Here is a 26,558-nt window from a genome sequence, read left to right on the forward strand (position 1 = left end):
AAATAAATTAAATTTAGATAAACTTTTTTGGAGAATTTTCCTTGCAAATAAAAAGGAACATTTCTAATTGGTTGTCGTTCTTAAAAAATCTTTTGAATGTTTCTAAATTCTTTTCTATTGAACAGTTTCTTTTGCTTTTTCGACTCTTGAACAATTTCTTTGAACTATAAAAATGTAGCCAGGAAAACTTCCCAAACTTTCTGAAATTGTATTGGCTTTAATTAGAATGGAAAAGCCCCAAAATGGAAGAGGCAGAGAAGAAAAGTATACCCTATCTATGTATTTATCAAATATAGCAGTATTGATATTCGTTTACTTAAATTAGCTGAAGTCAAATTCAATGTTATGCTGAAAAAAATCAATATGTTTTTTTTCAGCTTTGCTAAAATTTTTGTTTCAAGTTATTATAGAAATGGTCAACTTTTAATGTAATTCGGCTAAACGTGTAACTGATAACTGATAATTTCGTGCACGTCTTCCTTCCCACCCCCCCCCCCCCCCAAACAGGAACATGAATGTTGTCGCCTTTAGAGTGTATTATAAGTAGGAATGAACACTCCCAAATAAGCGTCTAGATACGTTTTGCTCAATCATGCACTACTCTGACAAAGCTAATTTATTACTCCGACGACTTCGAGAATCAAATTTCTTAATTTTAACCGTAAATTTATGCATAGAATTTTTTTAAAAATAAAATGTATATATTTGAAAACTATGTAAAAAATATTACAAGTCACAGTAATTAACAATTCAAAATATCTAAAGACATATGAAAAAAGCATGATAAAAAAAAATTCGTTTTACTCTCGAAATTAGAACTTTAGGATGGAGGGGGTAACAATCGGGAGTTTATATCACATTAATTAATAAATACATAATATTTAACACCTAAAACATTGATACTGACCTCTATGGGGTTTTATTGCCTGGCTTTGGAATAAGTAACTCCTCCTCCTCTCTCTATCTAAATTGGTAAAGTTCAACGTATTTAATTTTGTGTGAACTCAGATATTGATCTAGATTTTTTGAAATAAAAATTAAGTATTAAAAGTAATTGCATAAATGTACTATCATTAAATATTTTATAATTCAAAACTACAATAAAATATTTAAAAGATCTAATCAAAGAAACAACTGCTTGACCTCCAACTAATAATAGTGTCTTTTAAAATGGCATAAAAGGGAGTTTGAACTTTCAATTACAATTTAGACATAATTCATCTTCACCAAGTTTCAGGTTACCTTTTTGTTGATAGTACATTTAAAAATTTATTTTTTGGACGTATAGATTGAAACTCTACTATTTTATGTATTTGAAATAAATAACGTTTACCATTATTTTTATTGGAAACAATCTATTTACCTCCGCAAGTATAGAGGTAAGGTTTGTGTACACATTACCCTTCTCAGACATCTCTATGTAAAATTATATTTGATATATTATTATTGTGATTATTGTTGTTAGTCGAGACTTAGAGAAAAAGATAATAATTAATAAAATATGGTTACCCTCTGTATAGTTAGAACTCACTTTAACTTTTTGCAAAGACATCCCAAGAGTGAGCTTAGTCCAATTAAAGAAATCAAGAATGCTTTTGAACCTCTAATTGCAAAAGAAAAAGACGTTGAACTCATAAGTTTTTGTATATGTTTACCCTTAAAAATGCCTAGTTGTACACTCGTAAAACCGAGCCCACTTAGCACCTCGGTTTCCTGGTAAGGTAAACAGAGTTGGGACGAGACCGTAAGGAATCGGAGTCAGAACGAGGAGTCTCTCGTATCGGTGTTCGAGCAAAACGCCTTCCCTCGGGGGCATCGGGACCACATCCTTCGGGTCCGGTTCGAATCCCAAGACTTTGAAGAGCATTATCAAACAACCGCACACCACTAACAAAAGGGTCGTGATGCCCATGCCCAACCGGATATCACAGCGTGAATCTCGGCCCGTATCGGCAAAAAACCAGTGATTTGCGAAAAGGAAGATTGTTTACCTTTCTTAGGATTGTACTTAAGGTAAAACTCTCCTACTATATAAAGGAAAAATTTATTATTCATTAGGGATATTATAACACGCATATCAATGCAATTTACTTCTATTCTCTCTAAAAGTTATTCAAAGTTCTAACTTTTGTTCATAAGTACTTCATAAGTGTAAGCTCGGAACCGAAGGCAGATTCCTCGTTAAGTCATTAACCGAGCTCGAAATCACTCTTATCATTGGTTTGGCCATTTATTACGTCTTTTATTTGCTTAATCTAATGTCATTGATCACTTGTATTGAATTAATCCACACCTCTTTAAAACCGCGTATAAATTCAATTGTTATCCATTTTTAAGGGTAAGCAATTTAGCGCCCACCGTGGGGCTAAGGATAATAGTGGTAATTTGATACAAATTTCCATAATACACTCTGTTTTACGCTTGCTCTTTGAGATTTTAATTTCAGGTCAAATTAAAAAATATCAAACTCTTCATCTGCTCACTTGAACGTTGATGCTAAGTCTGGCCACCACGGCGAGAACAACAATGTAGTGCCCAGCAACGAGGTGTCCCTGTTGACCCCAACAGTGTTCCGACCGCGGACCCAATCGATGCCAACTCTAATGTGGCCATCAACGCAAACTTGCCTACCGACCCTGAGAACAGCGTTCGCGAAGGACCCCGATCAGTAGCTCAGGGCACGCACGACGGCGAAGGCGATGAGATCAATATGCAGGCGATCTTCGAAATGTTACAAGCCCAACAGGTGGCGATAGCCCAGTTGCAGAACCAAACCCGCGCCCCCAGCAGAGTTGAGCCCGAACCATCCTGGAAAAATATCAGAAGAAATGAACCGACCATAGAAAGACCGGGTGAAGTTGAATGCGAAACCAACCCCAAAATAATAAAGATGCTTGAGGAACTGACAAAGCGGGTGGAATCGGGAAAAAAGAAGATCAAAGCCAACGACAAAAAAGTGGAGACCTATAACTCCAGGGTTGATTAAATCTTAGGAACACCCCCGATATTGAAAGGCCAGGATTCCAAGAAATTTGTCCAAAAGCCTTTCCCTCTGAGCGCATCACCGAAACCAATCCCGAAGAAGTTCTATATGCCCGAAATTCCAAAGTATAGCGGAACCACGGATCCAAATGAACACGTGGCCTCCTACACGTGTGCCATCAAGGGATATGACTTAGAAGATGACAAAATCGAGTTGATTCTGCTGAAAAAATTCGGAGAAACACTGTCCAAATGAGTAATGATATGGCATCCTAACCTACCCCCTAATTCTATTGATTCGTTTGTTATGCTTGCAAATGCCTTCGTAAAAGCTCATCCCGGGGCCATCAAGGTCGAGACCAGAAAATCGGGACTCTTTAAAATAAAACAAAGAGATAACAAAATGCTCAGGGAATTCGTGTCGAGGTTTCAAGTGAAGCGAATGGACCTGCCTCCGGTTGCGGACGATTGGGTCCTTCAGGCGTTCACTCAAGGACTCAACCCCCAAAGCTCATTGGCTTCACATGAGCTAAAACAGAATTTTATAGAGCACCCGACGGTAACTTGGGTTGACGTCCATAACATGTACCAATAAAAAATCAGAGTCGAAGATTATCATCTCGGAGCCCCTTCCGGGTCCGTTTATCCCATCATAACTAATGACAGGTCTAAAAGAGTCGTCGATCATGAACCAAGACCGAACAGAGATCGATATCAACCGTATAGCGGAGATCGAAGGGGTAGTGGATCTGGACGTAACCCTGCGAGGAACGAAAACAGGAGCGATCGAGGCCATAATAGTAGGGGACTCGTGAGTAAAAACGATTTCTACAGGCCACTCGGGGCTAGGGAGGCGAGATTATCGGAATACAACTTAGGCGTCGATGCTGCCGGTATCATATCTTCCATCGGACGCTTCAAAGATACCAAGTGGCCTCGGCCACTGCAGTCTGATCCTGCCCAAAGAGACCCCAACATGATTTGTAAGTATCATGGCACTCACGACCACATGACCGAAGATTACCGACAACTAAGAGAAGAAGTGGCCCAATTATTTAATAACGGGCGGGAATTTTTGAGTAACCGAGCCAAAAATCACTTCAGGAATAGGAATTCCAACAAACAACATGATCATTGGTGGAGTCGACGTCCTTTAGGGGCTAATGCTAAAGTGCACTAAAGTGTCCATTAAAAGGTAAAAACGAACCCGAGATTACATGCCAGAGGGGACCATCTCTTTCAATAATGAGGACGCTGAAGGCATCGTGTAACCGCATAACGATGCACTGGTAATATCTGTACTCATAAATAAATCTCGAGTTAAGCGCGTGTTAATTGATCTGGGTAGCTCGGCCAATATCATCAGATCGAGGGTCGTAAAGCAGCTGGGTCTACAAGACCAAATAGTGCATGCAGTCCGGGTTTTAAACGGATTCAACATGGGATGTGAAACTACTAAAAGGGAGATAACCATGCTAGTGAACACTGCCGAACTATTCAGGAAACGAAGTTCTATGTGATTGAAGGGGATATGAGATATAATGCTCTATTCGGAAGGCCATGGATTCACAATATGAGGAAAATACCTTCGACACTACTCCAGGCATTGAAGTTCCCCACACCGGGAAGGATCAAGATAGTTTACAGAGAGCAGTCGGTCGCAAAAGAAATGTTCGCGGTCGATAAGGTGATCCCGATGTCCGCACTCTCGACATTAAAGAACGTGGAGTCGTTAGGAAGGAAGAAACTAAATAACAATCACTGATACCGGCCCTGACCGAACTAGAGAAGCAGGAGGCAGGCAAGGATGATGATTACAAAGTTCCTAGGTTGTTCATCACCCCTGATGATTCCGATGCCACCAAATCGACAGTCGATGAGCTGGAGCAAGTCATATTGATCGAACACTTGCCAGATCGGAAGGTATATTTGGGCACAGGGTTAACTCTCGAACTCAGAAAAAAACTCATTAAATTCCTTATAGCTAACGCATATTGTTTTACTTGGTCCCATCTAGATATGACAAGGATCCCGCCAGAGATAACCACTTATAAGCTAAGCTAAGTTTGGATTCGAAGTTCCACTCGGATAAACATAAGATGAGGCCTCAGTCCGATTTCAAGCATGCATTCATCAAAGATGAGGTATCCAAACTCCTTAGAATAGGTTCCATTCGGGAAGTTAAGTACTCAGATTTGTTGGCTAACATAGTAGTAGTGCCTAAAAAGGAAAATAAATTAAGAATGTGCGTATATTACAATGACTTGAACAAGGCGTGCCCCAAGGATTCTTTTCCTTTGCCTAACATCAATCGCATGATCGATGCAACAGTCGGGCACGAGATACTCAGCTTTCTAGAAACCTATTCCGGGTACAACCAAATCCGGATGGACCGGGCGATCAAGAAAAAACTTCCTTCATCACTAAATTCGGCACCTATTGTTATAACATAATGTCGTTCGGACTAAAATTATACTGGTGTCACTTATGAACTCCTAGTAAACCGGATGTTCGAAGAACAAATAGGAAAATCAATGGAGGTTTACATTGACGACATGTTAGTTAAGTCCCTGCGAGCAGATGACCATTTGAAACATTTGCAGGAACCCTTCAACATACTGAAGAAATATAATATGAAGCTGAACCGGAGAAATGCGCATTCGGGCTCGGGTCCTGAAAGTTTCTTGGATTCATGGTGTCCAACCGAGGGATCGAGATCAATCCCGACAAAATCAAAGCTATAGAAGATATCACCGTAATGAACAATGTCAAGGTCGTTCAAAGGCTAACCGGGCGCATAACCGCCCTGGGCTGGTTCATATTGAGGTCCTCCGATAAGATCCATCGGTTCTTCTCATTATTGAAGAAGAAGAATAACTTTTCGCGGACCCCGGAGTACCAGGAAGCTTTGGAGGAACTCAAATGGTACCTTTCGAGTCCACCCTTTGTCACGACCCAATTTTTCCTCTGTCTGGGTATCGTGATGGCACCTAGTCTTAGGGACTAGGTAAGCCTAACAATAATTAAAACAACATTGTTTAAATAGAATCTTTTAAAACTCCCAAAATCGGTAGTACAAGTCATAAGCTCTACAGAATGTTTGCTAGAAAACTTCTAAATACAATTGTCTAGAAATAAGAATAAATAGTGCAAAATGAAAAGTTGAAGGTGACTCTGAAGCCTGTGAACGCAGCAGCAGGTTTACCTTGAGTCTCCACAGTAACAGTCCACACAGATAGCTAACAAACAAGTACCTGGATCTGCACAAAAATATGTGCAAAAGAGTAGCATGAGCACACCACAACGGTGCCCAGTAAGTATCAAGACTAACCTCGGTGAAGTAGTGACGAGGACTAGTCAAGACACACTGGTCTAATAAACTGAAGAAGTATAAGTATAGGGATGACAAAACATGACATCTATCTAAGGACCCCGAGATATGGCTAACGACATAGCAACTGCAATAAGGAAGGAAAAACAGGAAGTAATAGTGGAACACCAGAATAAGACACAGAAGAATGAACGAAAACACAACCCAAATCCAGAAATCACAATACAGTAGAGGCAAGTAGTAGCTCAGCAGCTGCAATAGTTTTCACATGAGGTCTCAGCCAATAGCCCCAATAAATTAGTCAAAATCCTTCAAGAGTAAACTTTCACCCGTAAGTTTTTTTTTAAAATTGAGGTCTTTAGAATATAATCCTTTCCAATAAGAAATTATTTTTGAAATATACTTCCTTCAAACATAGTTCTTTCAAGATAAAACCTTTCAAATATAAACTTTTCAAATAATTAGCCTTCAAACATAGTTCTTTCAAGATAAATACTTTTCAAGTATAACCCTTTCAAATAAATATCTTCAAATATAGTTCCTTCGAGATAAATACTTTTCAAATATAAACTTTTCAAATAATTAGCCTTCAAACATAGTTCTTTCAAGATAAATACTTTTCAAGTATAACTCTTTCAAATAAATATCTTCAAATATAGTTCCTTCGAGATAAATACTTTTAAAATCATATCCTTCGAGTATAAGTCACCCTGTGACACCTGAGCATGGAAGATTTGCAGCCCCGAACACAGATATAACCACAGTGGGGAATCTACCAGAATACCGTCCCGTAATCCCAAAATAAATATGCAGTGCTGGGGGATCTCCCGGAATACGTCTGTAGTCCCAATTTAAATATGCAGTGCAGGGGGATCTCCCGGAATACGTCTGTAGTCCCAAAGTAAATATGCAAGACAGGGGAATCTCCCGAAATATGTCCGTAGTCCCAATTTAAATATGCAACGCAAGATAATATCACGAAATACGTCCATAATCCCAATTTAAATATGCAACGCAAACAACAAAGATAACAACTATAACACGACAGAAACCTCGTAAATCACCACAACGAGTACAAAAGTAACAATGACAGAAATGCAAAGTACGGAGAGCAAATCAACTCAAGAATTTAACTCACAAGAACGGTATAACTCATTCACAAGAAATAACCACAGTAAAGAATGTTAGGCACAAGGAGAACAGCTTAACAAGGAAAAACAAAACAAAAATGTAGCAACGATTCCACAATATTCAAGTCAACAATAAGAAGCCAACACGAGTCAAATAGTTCCAAATAATGGCAAGTCAACTAAGATATAGGTTATCTAAACTCCTTTTGAGGTTGAGCAATTACGAGAAAAATTCAACAATTCAAATAAAGATAAGCAGCGGAAGATAATCATAACTCCAATTAAGACTAAACAATTATAGGGTGAGAAAATAATAATTTTAATTAAAGATAAGCAGTTATGAAAAAAAAAATATAGCACGACGATAGAAGAGGTAAAATCTTTAAATAAGTCGAATAAGGGTCAAATAGACAGTAAGAGTGAATCCTAAAGCAATTATCTCTAGTCAAAGCATGTAGAGGTGAAGCTAGCAAATAGGAATTCAAAAAGATCAAAAACAATATCATACACAGTGAATATAAGGACATAAGAACCCTAAAAAGCCAACTTTCCACAAATAGGTCCGAGCACGCACTCGTCACCTCACGTACACAGACTACAATCAACATAGATAACTCAAATCCTAAGGGGTAGTTCCCCCCACAAGGTTTAGGCAAGATACTTACCTCGAGTCAAGCTCAATAAATCCGTAAGAATGCCCTTTTCACGAATATCCGGCTCTGGATGGCCTAAATCTAGCCAAAAGAAATTACATATCATAATTACAATAATAATAGACTCATCTAATTAACGAAATCAACATTTTAACGAAAATTCTGAAATTAACTCAACATGCTAGTGGGGCCCACTTCTCGGAATCGGGTAAAAATTATAAAATATGAACACTCATTCACGCACGAGTCCAACCATATAAGAATTACTCAAATCCGACCAAAAATCCCCTTTCAAAACTCGAAATCTTCATTGAAGAAGTTCTTCCAATTTTTCTCAATTTTAACCCCAAAAATCCGAAACTAAATGGAGCAAACAACTATAGATTAATGGAATACAACCAAAAACGAGTTAGAAATCATTACCCCAAAGTTTTCTCTGAAAATACCTCGAAAAATCGCCAAATTCCGAGCTCTCAAGTCCAAAAACGAAGAATGAAACCAAACCCTCAGATTTCTCTTTTCTGCCCAGGCGTGACCGCACCTGCGCATAATTAGCCGTATCTGCGCGAATGCAGGTGCGCACGTCCAAGTTGCACCTGCGCTTACTCTCGCTTCTGCGCGCCAAAATCTGCATCTGCGGGCATCGCAGATGCGGAATTTTCCTCGCACCTGCGACCCATGACGCTCCTCCACCTTTCCGCTCCTGCGCTTGCCTCTCCGCATGTGCGCTCTCGCACCTGCGGCCTCTTCACCACAGGTGCAAAAATACCAGAAGCATGAAGACTTAGCAGCAACACAAATCAAACTTTTAATCCGTTAAGCACCCGAAACTCACCCGAGGCCCCCGGAACATTAACCAAACATACCAACCAATCCTAAAACACCATACGAACTTAGTCGAGCCCTCAAATCACATCAACTAACGATGAAACTACGCATCGCACCATGAATCGAATTTATAAATTTCAAATCTTTCAACTTCTAAAACCTATGCCAAAACCTATCAAATCAACCCGGAATGACGTTAAATTTTGCAGGCAAGTCCCAAATAATATAACGGAGCTGTTCCAACTCTCGGAATCGCATTCCGACCCCGATATCAAAAAGTCCACTTCCGGTCCAAATCTTCAAAAATTCGACTTTCGCCATTTCTAGCCTAAATCCGCTACAGATCTCGGATTTTCAGTCCGGACACGCTCCTAAGTCCAAAATCACCCAACGAAGCTAATGGAACAGACGAAACTCTATTCTGGAGTTGTCTTCACATAGTTCCGACTACAGTCAAAATCCTAAGACTTAAGCTCCCGTTTTAGGGACTAAGTGTCCCAAGTCACTCTAAAACAATCGGTAATTGAATTCAACCACGCACGCAAGTCAATACACATAATTTGAAGCTACTCTGGGCCTTATGCCGTCGAACGAGACTTAAATTCTCAAAATGAAGGCAGACGAGCAGCTATACCTGTACTTAGCGGTATCCGAGATAGCGGTAAGCGGAGTCTTAGTCCAGAAAGAGGAAGGTACGCAATTTCCTATCTATTATGTTAGCAGGACTCTAGGCGAGGCCGAAATAAGGTACCCTCACCTAGAGAAATTGGCGCTCGCTTTGCTAAGCGCCTCCAAAAAGTTAAAGCCATATTTTCAATGCCATCCCATATGCATCGTAACTTCTTACCCACTAAGGAACATAATGAACAAACCCGAGCTCTCGGGCCGATTGGCCAAATGGGCCGTTAAAATTAGCGGGTACGATATCAAATATCGATCCCAGAGTGCCATCAAATCTCAAATTTTGGCGGACTTCGTGGCTGATTTCACGTCTGCCTTAATACCCGAAGTCGAAAAGGAATTATTGTTAACCTCGGGGACATCCTCGAGAATCTGGACCCTCCTTACGGATGTTGCCTCGAACGCAAAGGGGTCCGGACTCGGCATCGTGTTGAAGCCGCCTACGAGTAATGTAAATAGGCAATCTATTAGAAGTGTGAAATTGACTAACAATGAGGCCGAGTATGAGATCATGATTGCAGGTCTCGAATTGGCTAAAAGCCTGGGCGCGAAGCTAAGTGCGACTCCCTCCTTGTGGTAAATCAGGTCAATAGGACATTCGAAGTGAAAGAGGAACGAATGCGAATGTACTTGGATAAATTATAGGTAACGCTGCATAGATTCAAGGAATGAACCCTACAACACGTATCCTAGGATCAAAATAGCAAAGTCGATGCTCTGGCTAACTTGGGGTCATCGGTTGATGACGCTGAATTAAGCTCGGGAACGGTCGTACTACTCGTGAAGTCGGTAGTGGAAGAAGGCCATGTCGAAATAAACTCAACAAGTTTTACTTGGGACTGGAGAAACAATTATATAGACTACTTGAAGACCGGAAAAGTTGCCCTCAAATCCTAAGGAATTGAGAGCTCTACGCACGAAGGCGACCAGGTTTAGCCTATCCGAAGGTACTCTGTTCAGAAGAACGTTCGATGGCCCACTCACCGTATGCTTGGGGCCGGGAGACACCCCAATTTTCCGGTGAGGTAAACGGAGTTGGGACGTGACCGTAAGGAATCAGAGTCAGAATAGGGAGCCCCTCGTATCGGTGCTCGAGCAAAACGCATGCCCTCGGGGGCATCGGGACCACGTCCTCTGGGTCCAGTTCAAATCCAAAGACTTCAAAGATCATAACTAAACAACCGCACACTACTAACAAAAGAGCCGTGATGCCCATGCCCAACCGGATATCACAGTGTGAATCTCGGCCCGTATCAACAGAAAATTAGTGATTAGCGAAAAGGAATTTTTTTACCTTTCTTATGATTGTACTTAGGGTAAAACCCTCATACTATATAAATGGGAAGCTTATTATTCATTAGGGACATTGTAACACGCATATTAATATAATTTACTTATATTCTCTCTAATAGTTATCCAAAGTTGTTACTTTTGTTTTAAGTTCTTTATAAGTGCAAGCTTGGAACCGAAGGCAGGTTCCTCGTTAAGCCATTAACCGAGCTCAGAATCACTCTTATCATTGGTTTGGCCATTTATTACATCTTTTATTTGCTTAATTTAACGTCATTGATCACTTGTATTGAATTAATCCACATATCTTTAAATCGCGTATAAATTTAATTGTTATCCGTTTTTAAGAGTAAACAATATAGTTAATTGCAAAGTGTATCCTATGATATTGCCTTTGAATGATGTAAGAGTTTACAAAAAATACACCGTAGCCAAACATCTTTGTCTCTATGTATTTGAACTTTTCATTTAATAAGAAGTTTACATCATGAAGTAGGTATAAAAAAAAGAAAAGAAAATAAAGTGAGTTCTTTTGTGGATCTTGACCAAACATCGAATAATCAATTCAAAACTGATAGCACTTTTTAATCAAAATAAAATACTGGAATGATCCATGCAAATATGGATAAAAATTTGAAAAAAATTATTTTTAGCTACTTCAAAAAATTAATAGCCGATATAATTATTTTTGACTGACCAGAATTCATATAGAGTTTGGTCTAGATTAATATTACATATCGTTGTACATAAATATTTATAATTCTTCGAAGTTTATTGTATTAGTATTTATTTTTACTTTAATTTGTAAAATTTACCATTTCTTAATTTGATAAAATTGGTGTATTTTGTACGAATGTTCTTATTTTCAAAGTAAAATAAAGTACTTCTAGGATTGAAAAAACTTGATCAAATAAGCTATAAGTCAGATTCGCACATCGTAAAGCCGATTAAGGGAAGGGGATTATTCTTTATTAGAACTTTTTTTTATTCTTAAAGCTCGAATTAGAAGATCTCTAATTAAGAAATAAATGTATCATATTCAATTCATGACAATCATAAAAATATAGTTATAAATGATAAATATAATATAAATTTTTAATGTGTCGCGTAATTTTACCTAAAATTCAATCAAGTGCAGGTAAATGTTCATAGTAGCTAAAATAAATAAATATAGTTACTTAAAAGACTGGCAAAAAAAAAAAAGGGGAAAAAAACAAGAATAAAACAGGGGGAATGAGATTCCTGAATCAGGATTCAGATTTGTGTCATCTTTTAAGTCTTTATAAGGCAGTGGTGGCCCTCTCCTTAGTCCTCATGTGGCATTTACAAGTTATACTTTTCCGCCAATCACCATTTCTTCTTCCTCACACAGCCACAGGTCCTCTGACACTTCCCGGTGGGCGCACCTTCCGCCTGACTCCACAAACATTTTCCTCTTTCCGCCGCCGTTCGCCGCTCGCCGCCGCGATCGCATTCCAAATTTATGCTCTTCTAACCAACCGCCATGGACAGAACCTACGCCTCTCCTAGCTCCCAAAACCTCACGGCTATAGCTACTTCCGCAGATAATTTTGCTTCTTCTTCTTCTTCTCCTACTTCTATGTCGGCCGGTAGCCACCGCTCGGTGAAAATTATCCCGCTGGAACATCCGTCAACCAATACGACGACGTCGTCATCTTCTTCGCCTTCTGTTGTATCGAAATGGAAGGCGAGGATGAAAAGGATGACGTGGATTGAGTGGATTGACTTCTTCTTTCCCTGTTCCCGTTGGATGCGAACTTATAAAGTGAATGAGTACTTGCAACCTGATCTCATGGCGGGTATCACCGTCGGCATCATGCTCGTTCCTCAGGTACTATAATTTTTTCTCATTACTGGTCAAATTATGAATTGAATTTTACAGAAGAGTTTATGTTTAATGCACTGGCAGCGTATAAAAAATTTTTACACGATCAAGTTGCTTAAAATGTAATTGCTGGTAACTTTATTTAATAACATTGATGGGGGTAAGCTAGAATAAACTGTGGGTTAAAATACATGGAAAAAAAAAAGAAAAAAGGGCAGGCCGATGCATAAAGCATCCCGCGTTCACGGAGGGTCCAGCGAAGAGTCGCGCCCAAGGGGTGTGATATGGACAACCTACCCTAATGCAAGCATTAGTAGCTGCTTCCAAGGCTCGAACCCATGACATATAGGTCACACAGATACTAATTTACCATTGTTCCAAGGCTTCCCTTCATTTAAATTACATGATGGTGTAAAAAATTGATGAATTGAACTAAATTATGAATTGAATCTTACAGAAGAGCTTAGGTTTAATGCACTGAGGATTCAAAAAATATTTACACAATCAGGTTACTTAAAGGTAATTGATGGTAACTCTATTTAATAACACTAATGGTGTTAAATTTTCATGTCACTATATAAAAATCCTTTACAGAATTGTCATCCCTGTTACTGTAACCATTGCTGAGCTAAGTTGATAATACTGTAAATTCATCCTAGTCATTGTTATAGAATTCATAGGTTGGTGGTGCCTAGTTAATCGCTCTCTCCGTCCAATTTTATGTGTTAGAGTTCAGGGGACAAGGGTCTAGGTTTTCATGTTTCTCAAAATAAAGTTTACAGATTCGTAAACTAGGTAAAAAGTACTATTATGAGAAACAATAGGTAATAACTCAATATATTCAAAAAATATGTTTGAAAAATTGTAATTAAAAAAAAGGCGGTTTACTTAGTAATTGTATCATATAAAATGAGACAGAGAGAGTACTACTTTTCCCCGTCCATTTTCTTGCTATACACAGAGGCTAATCGAGCTTATAAACTGTGGGTGCATGTACTGCATCGGGTTCAGAGTGTGTGTGTGTGTGTGTATATATATATATATATATATATATATATATATATATATATATATATATATATATATATATATATATATATATAGATTCTCTAAATATACATATTAAGTAATGCATTCATTGCATTTAAATTCTAGATCTGCCTCTAGTTATGAACTTACTGGCATATCTCTGCTTTTCATTTGCATAATTCAATCAGTGTCAGTTCATTCCATTCTGTCTCCGCGTTTCTCAAGTGTTTTTTACCAATTTCACATAACCAATGTCACAATTTAAGATTATATGCAGCTCTGGGTCCTCTTTTTACTCTTATGATCTGTAGTACAGGCTCAAAGTAGTTATAATTGATGCTTGCCCCCTAAAAAAAGTTATAATCGATGACGTTATAGACTGAAGGCCTTGTCGGGCCTTGTCGGGCTCACTTGTCTTCTTAAGTTGTTTTTGATTGGGAATGAGTATGTAGACGCTGGAACCTTTAGACTAATTGCTAATATCAAAACAATAATGGGGTAAACCAAATGTCCTCACCTTTAGTCTTAAGCATTATATGACCTATCTTCTTATGCTAGACTGCTTGTCAAGTGTACCTTTTTGGAGGCACTTTTGGTCTTTCAATGAGAATTATTAAATTATAGTATGCATTTTCATTTTAACTGATTCTGTTGCGTGAACAGTCTATGTCGTATGCAAAGCTGGCTGGGCTTCAACCGATATATGGACTTTGTAAGTAAATCTTTGGAACTTATTTACTTCATTATGTTTCTTTTGTTAATTCTGATAAAGTGAAGCAGATACCGTTCTCGATATGTTTCTCTAATTTAGCAAAACGACCTTTGAATACTGATGCTGATATTGAAATAAATCTCGATTTAAGTATGGTGCTCTGAATTAGGTTCTTAGGTTATTTTCCTTGTTTTGAATAAGAAGGCAAAATTTTCCTCCTCTTTGAAGCACCGTTTTCTTTCTTTCTTAATTTAGCATCCATATCTGAAAGAAAATTCTACGTGGATAAACTAATTTCCATGACCTTTTCAGATTTTTTTTAAATGTCTAGTTGTTTATGTCTTTATGAACCTATCTTTCCTAGCTATGTTCATTTGTTTCTTAATAAGTAGCAAAATCTTTATCTTCTGTTTACTTGGTTATCTTCAAAATTGCATCTTTTCTTAATCTGAGCTTTGCTAAACAGATTCTGGTTTCATCCCTATATTTATCTACACCATATTTGGGTCATCTCGTCAGCTTGCAATTGGTCCAGTTGCATTGACGTCTCTTCTAGTCTCTAATGTCTTGAGCAGCATAGTTGATCCGTCAGACAAGTTATACACAGAGCTTGCTATATTGTTAGCACTTATGGTTGGCATCTTTGAATGCACAATGGCACTCTTAAGGTATTTCTGCTTTAAGCTTTGGTTCTTTCTTTCTTTGTTAAAATTTGAATTTTCTAGATTGTCATACTCTCTTGTAGTCACTGTGAGAAATAAGCAGATTCCATGTCTATCATCTCTTAACACGCACAAAGAAAATCAGAGCTTCTAGGATAATTTTTTCACCATGTTCCTGTTCAACTGACTGAAATCATTCATAACAAAGGGGATTGTAAAAATAGATCATGCTAAGCAATTTTAGACACAATAGGGGAATTTCACAATTTGTAGTTATATTTTTGTCGCACTGGCTTAGTGCAAGGCTGTATAAATTTTTTGATTACTTGTAAAAAGAAAGAAAAAAGACCATGCTTAGCATTGACCTAGACCTACTTCTTCCTAAGAGGAGTATAATGCAAATAACGCAGTCCGTGCAAGCCTTGGAAACTTGAGCATCTAAAGAGTTGATAATGATTGCTAATAATGGGCCTTTTGATGTTTTCTTTGGGTACGAGTTCTGTATCCTTGATTGGTTCTCTTTCCAACTGATTGAAAATTCTGCATCTTCATTATCTTTCTGACGAAATTTGTTAAACGTCTCACTCCTTATTTCAACTCATCCATAGGCTTGGATGGCTCATACGTTTCATCAGCCACTCTGTGATTTCTGGTTTTACAACCGCCTCTGCTTTTGTCATTGCCTTGTCTGAAGCAAAGTACTTCTTGGGCTATGAAATAGAACGGAGTAGCAAAATCATACCTCTAGTCAAAAGTATAATTGCTGAAGCAGATAAGGTACTTTCCAGAATTAAACATTTGCAGGTTACTCCATTTTATGCATGCTAAGAGAAACTTAAATGCTAGTAGTAATTTACATTGAAATATGCAAATTGAAAATTTGATTTCTTTTCTTTCGTGTGTCGGACATGCTATTCACTGTTAGCCTGAACTTGCAGAGACTATAATTTTCTCTGCAATATCTGATGTACCTGTCTACTTAACTTTGACGTGATTGTTCTGCAAAACTGTACTGTTGGGGAGGATTTTTAGTTTTAATCAAAGGTTATCGGGTTGTATAAATGGGCAATTTTCTACAATATTAACTCGGAGAGCCATTTTTCTCAATCATGTAGAGACAAAGGACATTCATTAAAAGAATTGGTACATGGAGGTCATATAAGTTAGTTAGGGATAAGTGCTGAATGCTGTCAAAGGATTGGAATCGTTTTGTTGGAGATTTTGAAACTGTTTCCAGGCAGTTTTAAGTCAACAAAACTTCCTTATTGCCATTTCCGGAGTAGATTTTGGAAAAGGCAAAAAGATTTCCATTCATTTTCTTAAGTCAGAGAGATGATTCTTTGTCTAATTGCTACAAGATAGTTTTTCTTTCTTCAAAGGCTAACTCGATTTCCTTTTGTAGTTCTCGTGGCCTCCTTTTGTTATGGGCTCACTGATGCTAGCTATTCTTCTGACCATGAAGCACTTGGTAGGAGTTTACCGGCATTTTCATGTGTATTATATACTAATTTTATCAGTTATATGAAGGTTCATGTGCTTTAATTGTTTTCTCTTCAGGGAAAAACAAGAAAGCATTTGCGTTTTCTGCGTGCAGCTGGTCCCCTCACAGCTGTTGTTCTGGGTACAACTTTTGTGAAAATCTATCATCCACCTTCAATTTCGTTGGTGAGAACGACATGTATTAAGCTCAACCTGAACTTCAGGAATTGAATCTAAGATTAGCAAAAAAAAATTACATGTGAGCTAATGCGAGAACACAATAATGTTGGATTAAACTTACATTTGCCACTTTTTTCCTCACATGGACCGAAAAGGATAGTTGCATAAAGTTAATATTAATATCTGACCTGCAGGGTCAGTAGGACCAAAATCTTGATGTTAACCACTTTGACTTATCCCATTAGAGCATTTCCTTAGATGCTACACATTCATTGATGCTTGTTTTTATATGTTTGTCAGTTTCACTTTAAAAACAATATTCTCGAGTCCACATGAACAATTGAGAATGCTCTAGTCAGCTACAAATGTTGTCCTAATTGGGTGTTACCATCACTAAAGCAATAGATATGACTGAAAAGTAGGATTGATGCTTATACTGATTATTTCATTAAAATTCAAGGGGTCATCTATGGTTTTTTTCTAGGGAGCTATTGCTGCATTGACCTTTGTTTGTTTTTGGGGGGGGGGGGGAGGAGAAGGAGCTTGCACATTGGAACGCCCTTGATGTCAAAATATATAAAGAGGAAAGGATATCTTCACTTTTGATGTATCAGTGTTGTTAAAAATCAGATCAGATAAAAAGTTGAGTATGGTGAGAGGCATGGATTAATGGAAGGATGAGTGGCTTTGTGTTCATAGGATCTTGGTTGAAATATTGAACCTACATCACAGAAAAGATTGTTGCACAATCTTGTTCTTTTTAAAAACATTTTCCTATTTGTTACTCTACATGATCTGAATTGACAGAACTGTTATCACTCCAATAACAATGTGTATGCTTTGGTTTAGGTGGGTGATATACCTCAGGGGCTGCCAAAGTTTTCTGTACCAAAGCATTTTGACCATGTAAAGTCTTTGATCCCTACTACCGTTCTTATTACCGGTGTAGCTATCCTGGTAAGTAAGAATTTAATCATTCATTATAATTGTGCATGCTTTTCAATTTCATCTTTTGGTTAGACAATCCTTTTTTGATAGGTGATACCAGTTTCCCAACTTTATAGGAATCAGTGGGGATTGCTAAGGCACTGGCAGCAAAAAATGGATATGAGCTGGATTCGAACCAAGAGGTGTGTGACTTTTGATGATCTTGCAAGAACTGCTATTCATTCATTTACCGATTTAACTATGCTCTGTTGTGAGATTTGAACAAGTTATGATAAACATTGACTTGTTACTCATATTTCGTTCTTCTCCTCTTTTTATTTGTCATGGTATAATAACCACAAGAAATGTCATGCTCTAATCAGAAAATTTCGTACTACAACTTCTTATGGTTCTGTTATTGTAACAGTTATTTGGTCTTGGCTTGGCCAACATTTGTGGCTCATTCTTCTCAATTTACCCTACAACAGGTGAGTTTGGAATATTGTGTGGCTTGATCAATTCCACATTTGTATCTTTCTACAACTTTTCGGAGCTGGTTTCTGACAAAGTTTCTCTTTTCCTAATGTGCTGGCAGGCTCTTTTTCTAGATCAGCCGTAAATCATGAAAGTGGAGCAAAAACTGGCTTATCGGGACTTGTGATGGGAATTATAATGGCATGTGCTCTATTATTCTTGACTCCTGTATTTGAATACATACCTCAGGTAAAGGATAATGTTTGAAGGTGTAAAGTTTTCACCCTACTGTCGGTAACTAGATTACTTTCAACTGTCACATTGTTTGAGCTGTGTTTCCAGTCTCTTATCCTCTAATTTGGCTTCAATTTTTTATGTGCTCTATGAGATGTATTTATCGTTATGACAAGGGAGGATAGCCTAGTTGTAAAGACCCTCCGCCTCCAGCCAGCCATTAGGTTGCGGGTTCGATTCCCAGTGGAGCAAAACGAGAAAGGGCCAACAATAGGCTCCCTGGTAGGGGGGTTTGAGGGTGGAGTTTACCATGTCCAGAAAAAAAAGAAAAAAAGAGATGTAATCATCCTTTTAATCTGTTTATGCTACTCATATCTTTTTAGTGCTTTTCTTTATAAGATATCTAGGAAGTGATGTACCGTAGATCTTTTCATTATTGCATGCTCCTACATCTTCTTATTATTGCATGCTTGCAATTTAGTGGTCAACATTTGACCATTTCCTGTCTTAATTATGATACTTTAAACTCTTCCACTGCTCTTGATTTTTATTCATTTGTATTGCTGTTGCAGTGTTCCTTGGCTGCGATTGTGATATCTGCTGTAATTGGACTGGTATGTGTGCCATCTTCTACCAGGGAATCATTTGTTTCATTTTATGTTGTTAAGGTTGCCATTCTATTGAATGTAACTTTTTTATATACAGATATAGTTTTAGTTGAAGTTAAACAACATCAGCATAATTTAACTAAATACACCAGCTACTACTCTATCATGCGTCATTTGGGTTTATCATGGCATAGCTTCCTGCTGTGTGTATTTTAACATTCTGTTCTTTGAAAGGTTGGTGTCGAATCACCGACCAGCAAGGGAAGAACATCCTGCATCTTTACCTTTTTATTTTCACTAAGGCTTCTTTAAGTAATTGTTATAGGAGAATTTTCAGTTCATTGTTTGATTTTCCTGACACTCTATTCATATCTTCCCTGGGAAGAATTGCTGTATGATCAGGAAATATGAGTCATATAGTAAAACATAGTAAGCTGGATAGAAGAAATATTCTTTCAGCTGTCAAGAATCATTTGATGGTTTGCATCTTTACCTTTTCTTTTTCACTAAGGCTTCTTTATGTAATTGTTATAGGAGAATTTTCAGTTCATTGTTTGATTTTCCTGACTCTCTATTCATATCTTCCCTGGGAAGAATTGCTGTATGATCAGGAAATATGAGTCATATAGTAAAACATAGTAAGCTGGATAGAAGAAATATTCTTTCAGCTGTCAAGAATCATTTGATGGTTTGCATTTGTAATTTCTTGAATCAGCTCTTAGTTATCACTTCTCTATCTGTTTTAGATGATTCCTGTAAATTCCTTGTTTATTTCTTAACTATTTTCGCTAAGCACAAATTTCTGTAAGATATTTATCGACTTGAAGCATCAAACGATGAAATTCTGGTTTCAGTGCTGACTGTTTTAGGATCAATTAATTCTGCATATTATTGGAAGTGGAGATGAATGAATTTTAACTGCAGCAAGTTTCATGCTTAGATTGCAAAGTTAGATTCATGTTTCTATTTTTCCTCCTTTCAGGTGGATTACGATGAGGCTAAATTTTTATGGCGTGTTGACAAGAAAGATTTTCTGTTGTGGACTATTACTTGCATGACAACCTTGTTGCTTGGCATAGAGATTGGTGTCCTTGTTGGGGTTAGTTTTTCTCTCTAACCAGACCTGAATATATTGTACTTTATTATTCTGGATGTTGAATTGAAGTTTTTTCCTACACTTGAAATTTAGAACTATCCATCCTCTTCAGCTAACTGTTCTTTTGCTATGAGCTTGGCCTGCATGTTAGTTACATAATTTTATAGAGTTCTTTAGTACAACTATTTTGCAGGAAATGCTTCAAATTTAATTCCTTGATCATTGAAATATTTTGAAGTAAATGCTTGGAGTTCAATGCCTTGGTTATATCACATAATGGAACCAAAAAAACATCCTGCATTGCACATGCTATAATTCCTTACCCAGAAAAAGAACTTGATAATATGCAATAGAGGTCAATAACTACTGGCCGATAACCTTTGTGTTGGAAAAATATAGTATTTGATAATCTTAAGGATAAACTCAGCTTGCCAATTTTTTGGTCTCATTTATTTGCAGGTTGGTGTCTCACTTGCTTTTGTTATCCATGAATCAGCAAATCCACATATTGGTGAGTTACTGCAATTGTCTAATATCCATGTACTTACATCAAATCTGCGGATGCCATAGCAGATCATATTATGTAATTTGACATATTAATTTTATTTGGAGTTTTTAAATTTAACTAATATTTGCTTGTTGCCAGCACGATTCTTAAGCTTTTTCATATCACTACCCTGTAATTGCATCATTGACTTCTTCATATTGGCATTGCTATTTTTTGGTGCCTCCTGGTGTCCTCTAAATTTTCTGTTCTCAATATAATGTTTTATCTGGTAGTTTTTCTCATTCCTTCATATATTTCATTTTGCTGGTGACGTTCAGTTTTACAAGCATTTCTTTTTCCTCTAGTTCTTTACTGGCAAGTTAACAAGATAATCAAGTACTTATGATGTTTAAACCACTGGTGCTAAGTTTCAATTTCTTTTGTTTCTGGTCAATGCTTTATAAATAATATAATTTTCGATGACATGAGTTTCTTTCAGCTGTCTTGGGGCGTCTTCCTGGAACTACTATTTACCGAAACACTCAACAATACCCTGAAGCATATACGTATAATGGGATTGTGATTGTTCGAATTGATGCACCTATTTACTTTGCCAACACCAGTTACATCAAAGACAGGTGACAACATGATGTTTTTTCTTTTTCTTTATTTTTCTGAAAGGAGAGCAAGTTTTTACCTTGAATTCAGTGTTTCTGAAACATTTTCACTAAACTGTTAAGGCTTTCGGCAAATCATATCCCACATGTCCCTGTGATCTGTATTTTTTTTCTTTCACAGGTTACGAGATTACGAAATTGAAAAGGATGAATCTACAGGTCGGGGACCAGAAGTTTCAAGAATTCATTTTGTGATCCTAGAGATGGCCCGTAAGTCTCCATGAGTTGGCACATTTTTCTAGCGTAGGCTGTGTCAGAAGGACAAAATTATGATAAATTTACCATTGCTATTTCCTTCGCCATGCTTTAGTAGTGCTAAAGCTCCTATATTTGGTCTTTACAATTGTCTAATATATTCCGGTATTTGATGTGAAAACTGAAGAACAGTAAAATGCTTTGAGGGTTGAGTAAACTATTTGTTTGTTCATACTAATCACAGTTCTCATATCTATTCCAGCTGTTACATATATCGACTCCAGTGCTGTTCAAGCTCTGAAAGAGCTCCACCAGGAATATAAATCACGAGACATTCAGGTTGAGAGTCTCTCTTTGGTTCAGATTACACAAACATGCTTCTCGAATTCTGTATCCTAGAATAATATCTTATTTCGCAACTTATCACATTGATAATATGTGTAATATTGCAGTTAGCCATTTCCAATCCCAACCGCGAAGTGCTTCTGACCCTAGCTAGAGCTGGTGTGATTGATCTGATTGGCAAGGAGTGGTACTTTGTCCGAGTTCACGATGCTGTTCAAATTTGTCTTCAGCATGTTCAGAGACTAAATGAATTTCCCAAGACACAAGAATTTTTGGCAGAAAACAAACCAAGCTTGTTCCAGAGGCTACTCAATCAAAGGAAAGATGAATTTTCTCAGCCTGAACTCGAATCAGGTTTCCAGGAATCTTTTCTTACCAAAGGTGCTGACCCTCAGCTAGAACCACTGTTGTCAAAAAAGCCATGATAAAAGGCTGCTTCCAAAATGTATCAGTGTGTATGTCATGTAATGTGTTTGATTTTTTGGACTCTTTTTTAATTGATTCGTTGTAAGTAGCCTTCTATTTGAACAGACAGCTATTCATTATATGTAAAGTGTATTCTATATCTTTTTTCCCGGCGGAAATGCATTCTTCCCCAAGTTTGTAATAAGATGACGGTGCAAATTTTCTACCTCATAGTGAAATACAAGAAAGCATTATTGATATCATTGCAATTTGCATTTCAAACTTTAATACCGTACACTTGAATGTCTAGACGACATGTAAATCAGCCTTTTCTACCAGACAATGTCTTAGCTGTTTTTGTTTTTGTTTTTTTCTCTTTAAGATATCCCCATATCTTATTATGACATTTTTCCATGATAAAACACAAACATTTATATCACAAGCTTTTGATACATCTGTGTCCTTATGACAATTTACATATGTGCTTTGTGTGAGGTGAGCTTCATGTTCAAAAAGAATAATGCACTCCTAGATTTACTACTGCTAGCTAAGTGAAGTTCCCTGCAAAAGTAATCAGTTAAACAAATGTTCCCTTAGTGCCATTTTCATATGATATTACTAGTACTTATTAGTAGTACGGAATCAAATAGCTTATTCCTTTGCCTACAAATTACAATTTCTTTAAATATTTTATATTAATGAAAATAGTGACTTCAGAGTATTTTTGTGTAGTTGTAATAATTCAGTGTCCAATTTCACATCGAAAATTAGATTCTTTGATCCTTGTACTCCAAACTCAGCGCAAAATAAATGCCCAAGCGTAGTTTGATTATTAGAAAAACTGATCTCAGATAAGTTGTTTTGGATCAATTCGTAGCGGACTAACGAGTGACAAGTAGCTTTATCCCCTTAATTACAAACTATTTCCTGTCTTTTTAAAGTAATATTCCATTTTATATATTTCATCATGGAACTCATCGTAATAATTATTTATTGGTTCAACAATTTTATATATTTCATCATAGAACAAGTTCGGCTCAATTTGTTTCTTAATTTTTGTTCTTTTTCTTGGGTCTACTAAAGAAAACGAAAAAGGCTAGAAAAAATTCTCCAAAGAATTCAAAGTCCCACATCGAGGAACAGGACATCATCACCAGATATGTCACTAGTATAAGAGCCCGAGAGGCAGTAACGGGAAAACTTGCCTTAAACTAATGAGTAAGGAAAACAAAGCGGACGGTGAGAGCCGGCCGCAGCGCTCTTGAAACACTTTTGTGGCGCAAGAATTTGTGGAGGGGTTATAGGCTGGCCAAGTGTTGACGCTGCCTACTTCGCAGAACTCGCTTGTGCGGGCCTCCCAACCCAACCCCCAAATCTTAGTTCAAGATTTTTTTTAGTAGTAGTTGTAACGGAAGGAGTATTAGTTTTGTAAAACGTAAAATATGGCAATTAATTTCTAGTCTGAGTTGTAGTACAGTTTTGACTGTTAAAATGATACAAGATTCCATGAGATACAAGTGCTGTTCAGTGGGCACAAAATGCCTCTGCAAAAAGACCCTTTGTGTAAGCCCTAAGATGGAACCGATGAGATTTTGCTTTGAGAATTTTGTTGGTTAGAGCAGAGTTGGTCGGTAAGCAAGAGTTGAAATTGAAATAATATTAGAGCAAATGGTTCGTAGCGCTTACTTTTGCATTATGTACAATAAGTTGCAGAATTCTTGAAACCCCCCCGGAACTTATGTGAGATGAACCATCATCCTGCTGGGTGGCTTTGTCGGCACCACATATTGACAATGGATTGCGCGGTCCTCGCCTTGGACTTCGTTGGAAAGGTAGGTGTTCAATAGGAAAATCATACCGTTGGAAAATCATGTCGTTTCTCGTCACATCCTTCTCGAAAACAAGGGGCTATCTGTATATGGTCGAAACCTATTAGTCAGTCGTACGGATTAATCAAGATGATAATACTTCGATCGAAGGGTATCTGCATAACGTCAGGTCGAGATCCGAGGCAAGGACGTCATGTATCGAGCTCTAAGACCGATCAATGACCAGCTCAGTATCCTTATCGAGCTCATGACCAAATCGAACTACGAGACAACGTGAAGATTGTCAAAGATGCATAGATCGACCAACACCTGCCCCGAATATCAAGACTCCGAGTCAGAATCGAGCTCGAGTCAAGGCCGAAGGCTCGATCCAATATCGAGTTCGAGTCAGTATCGAGCTCACAGACAAAGAGCCGTTGCAACCGCACTAAGGGACAGAATCCTGGCAGGAATTAGGAAAAAGATAATTAATCATGGGTTCCCCACTATATATTTTTTTTATTGTATATAAAATAGGATCCTTCTACTATAAAGAGGAGCATTGTTATAAGCAACAAGGACACATTGTAAAAAAGACAACTTTAGAGAGATTAACACTTTTGGGCTCATTTTCTCTGCCTTATATTTCATTCAGTTTGTCAAGAATATATATATTTCTATTTCACTATACAATTTTTATCAAGTTATATCACGTATCCTTAGAACTACTTATAAATTCAACTTTATTCGATTTTTCGGGTAAACAGTTTGGCACCCACCGTGGGGCTAAGGATAACAGTGTTTGTTTGATATAAATCTGCAACACACACCAGTTTACGCTCGCCTTTTGAGGGTGTCTCTGACTTTGAACTAGCAGTGGCAAACCCTCTATTAATGGCTTTACCTACCTACAACGAAGCCGGCCCTCAAGACGAAACCAATAACTTGATGCCCAGGGCCGGAAGGCCGCTTATCGATGTCATTGAAGCTCGAGTCGAAGTACCTGAAGCTCGAGTCGAAGTACCGCTAGATGTCAACTCGCATGTAGCCTTTGAGGCAAACCAACGTTCCGAGCCTGAAAATAGCATTCATGGCGGTACTCGATCTGCAGCTCGAGACTCCCATAACGTGGAGGAGAACGGAGTCGGCTTGCGTATGATATTTGAAATGTTGCAAGCCCAGCAGGTAGCGATAGCTCAGTTGCAGAGCCAAACCCAGCTATCGAGCAGACCGGAACCCAGTCCACCTCGAGAAATCGCCCACCGAACGGAGCCAGCCGTAGTAAGGTCGAACGAGCAAGAATCAGGGACTACTCCCGAAATTGCTAAAATACTTGAGGAGCTCACAAAGCGAATTGAAGCCAACAATAAGAAAGTAGAAACATATAATTCCAGAGTTGATCAAATCACAGGGGCTCCGCCCATGATAAAAGGGTTGGATTCCAAGAAATTCGTACAAAAGCCTTTTCTCTCGAGTGCAGCCCCAAAACCAATCCCCAAAATATTCTGTATGCCCGAAATCCCCATATATAATGGTACGACCGATCCCAACGAACACGTCACCTCTTACACGCGTGCCATCAAGGGTAACGATTTGGAAGACGATGAAATCGAATCCGTGTTATTGAAAAAATTTAGAGAGACCCTCTCGAAGGGGGCAATGATTTGGTATCATAACCTGCCACCAAATTCCATCGATTTATTTGACATGTTAGCGGATTCATTTGTAAAGGAACACGCCGGTGCCATAAAGGTTGCAACGAGGAAATCGAACCTTTTCAAAGTAAAACAAAGGGATAATAAAATGCTGAGGGAGTTCGTGTCCAGTTTTCAAATGGAACGCATGGAATTGCCACCGGTCACAGACGATTGGGCCGTCCAAGCTTTTACTCAAGGGTTGAACGAGAGAAGTTCGATGGCATCATGTCGGCTGAAAAAAATTTGATCGAGTACCCGGCAATGACTTGGGCAGATGTGCACAATCGATATCAATCAAAGATCAGGGTCGAAGACGACCAATTAGAAACTCCTTCCGGATCCGCACATCCAAACATACCGGCTATTAAAAACCAGAGAGACATCGGTAGAGAACCGAGGTCGATCAGAGACCGATATCAACCATACGTCACAGATCGAATGAATAACGGTTCAACACATAATGCCACCCGAAACAATTGAAGGAGTTATCGAAGACAGAATTCTCGGGGACTGATGAGTAAGAATGGCTTTGACAAACATACCGATCCTAGAGAAGAACCTTGGTTGTCAGAGTATAACTTCAATGTCGATGCATCGTGTATTGTATCAGCAATTGGAAGAATCAAAGATGCTAGGTGGCCCAGACCCATACAAACCGATCCTTCCCAAAGAAACCCTCTATGTGCAAATATCATGGTACGCATGGCCACATGACCGAGGACTGCAGACAGTTAAGGGAGGAGGTAGCCTGTCTATTCAATGAAGGCCACATTCGAGAATTCCTTAGTGATCGATCCAAGAA

At 38.1% G+C, this 26,558-nt stretch overlaps 1 protein-coding gene and 1 non-coding gene across 2 annotated transcripts; both read left to right on the forward strand.

The window, feature by feature from the left end:
• Positions 1-12,143: 12,143 nt before the first annotated feature.
• Positions 12,144-22,514, forward strand: LOC107821268 (sulfate transporter 4.1, chloroplastic). The gene is made up of 17 exons (XM_016647694.2): positions 12,144-12,747; positions 14,434-14,482; positions 14,949-15,150; positions 15,753-15,921; positions 16,547-16,612; positions 16,702-16,809; positions 17,653-17,760; positions 17,868-17,933; positions 18,158-18,218; positions 18,326-18,453; positions 19,011-19,052; positions 20,029-20,145; positions 20,602-20,653; positions 21,129-21,267; positions 21,428-21,516; positions 21,764-21,840; positions 21,954-22,514. The coding sequence occupies exons 1-17, from the start codon at positions 12,400-12,402 to the stop codon at positions 22,269-22,271; spliced, it is 2,139 nt and encodes a 712-aa protein (XP_016503180.1). The 5' UTR covers positions 12,144-12,399; the 3' UTR covers positions 22,272-22,514.
• Positions 22,515-23,452: 938 nt separating this feature from the next.
• On the forward strand, positions 23,453-23,615 carry LOC142168570 (U12 minor spliceosomal RNA). The gene has a single exon (XR_012698421.1). It is a non-coding gene; the product is annotated as a U12 minor spliceosomal RNA (small nuclear RNA).
• The last annotated feature ends 2,943 nt before the right edge of the window (positions 23,616-26,558 follow it).

This window comes from Nicotiana tabacum, chromosome 13, assembly GCF_000715075.1.
Source record: "Nicotiana tabacum cultivar K326 chromosome 13, ASM71507v2, whole genome shotgun sequence".
Classification (NCBI taxonomy): Eukaryota; Viridiplantae; Streptophyta; class Magnoliopsida; order Solanales; family Solanaceae; genus Nicotiana; species Nicotiana tabacum.

What these genes read in the sequence shown, in the direction of transcription:
- LOC107821268 (XM_016647694.2), top strand. Translation starts at nt 12,400, where the DNA reads ATGGACAGAACCTACGCCTCTCCTAGCTCCCAAAACCTCACGGCTATA. An exon ending in AGCTGGATTCGAACCAAGAG is followed by an intron (nt 17,934 to 18,157) that starts GTGTGTGACTTT and finishes TTATTGTAACAG; the next exon opens with TTATTTGGTCTTGGCTTGGC. An exon ending in TGTGATCCTAGAGATGGCCC is followed by an intron (nt 21,517 to 21,763) that starts GTAAGTCTCCAT and finishes TATCTATTCCAG; the next exon opens with CTGTTACATATATCGACTCC.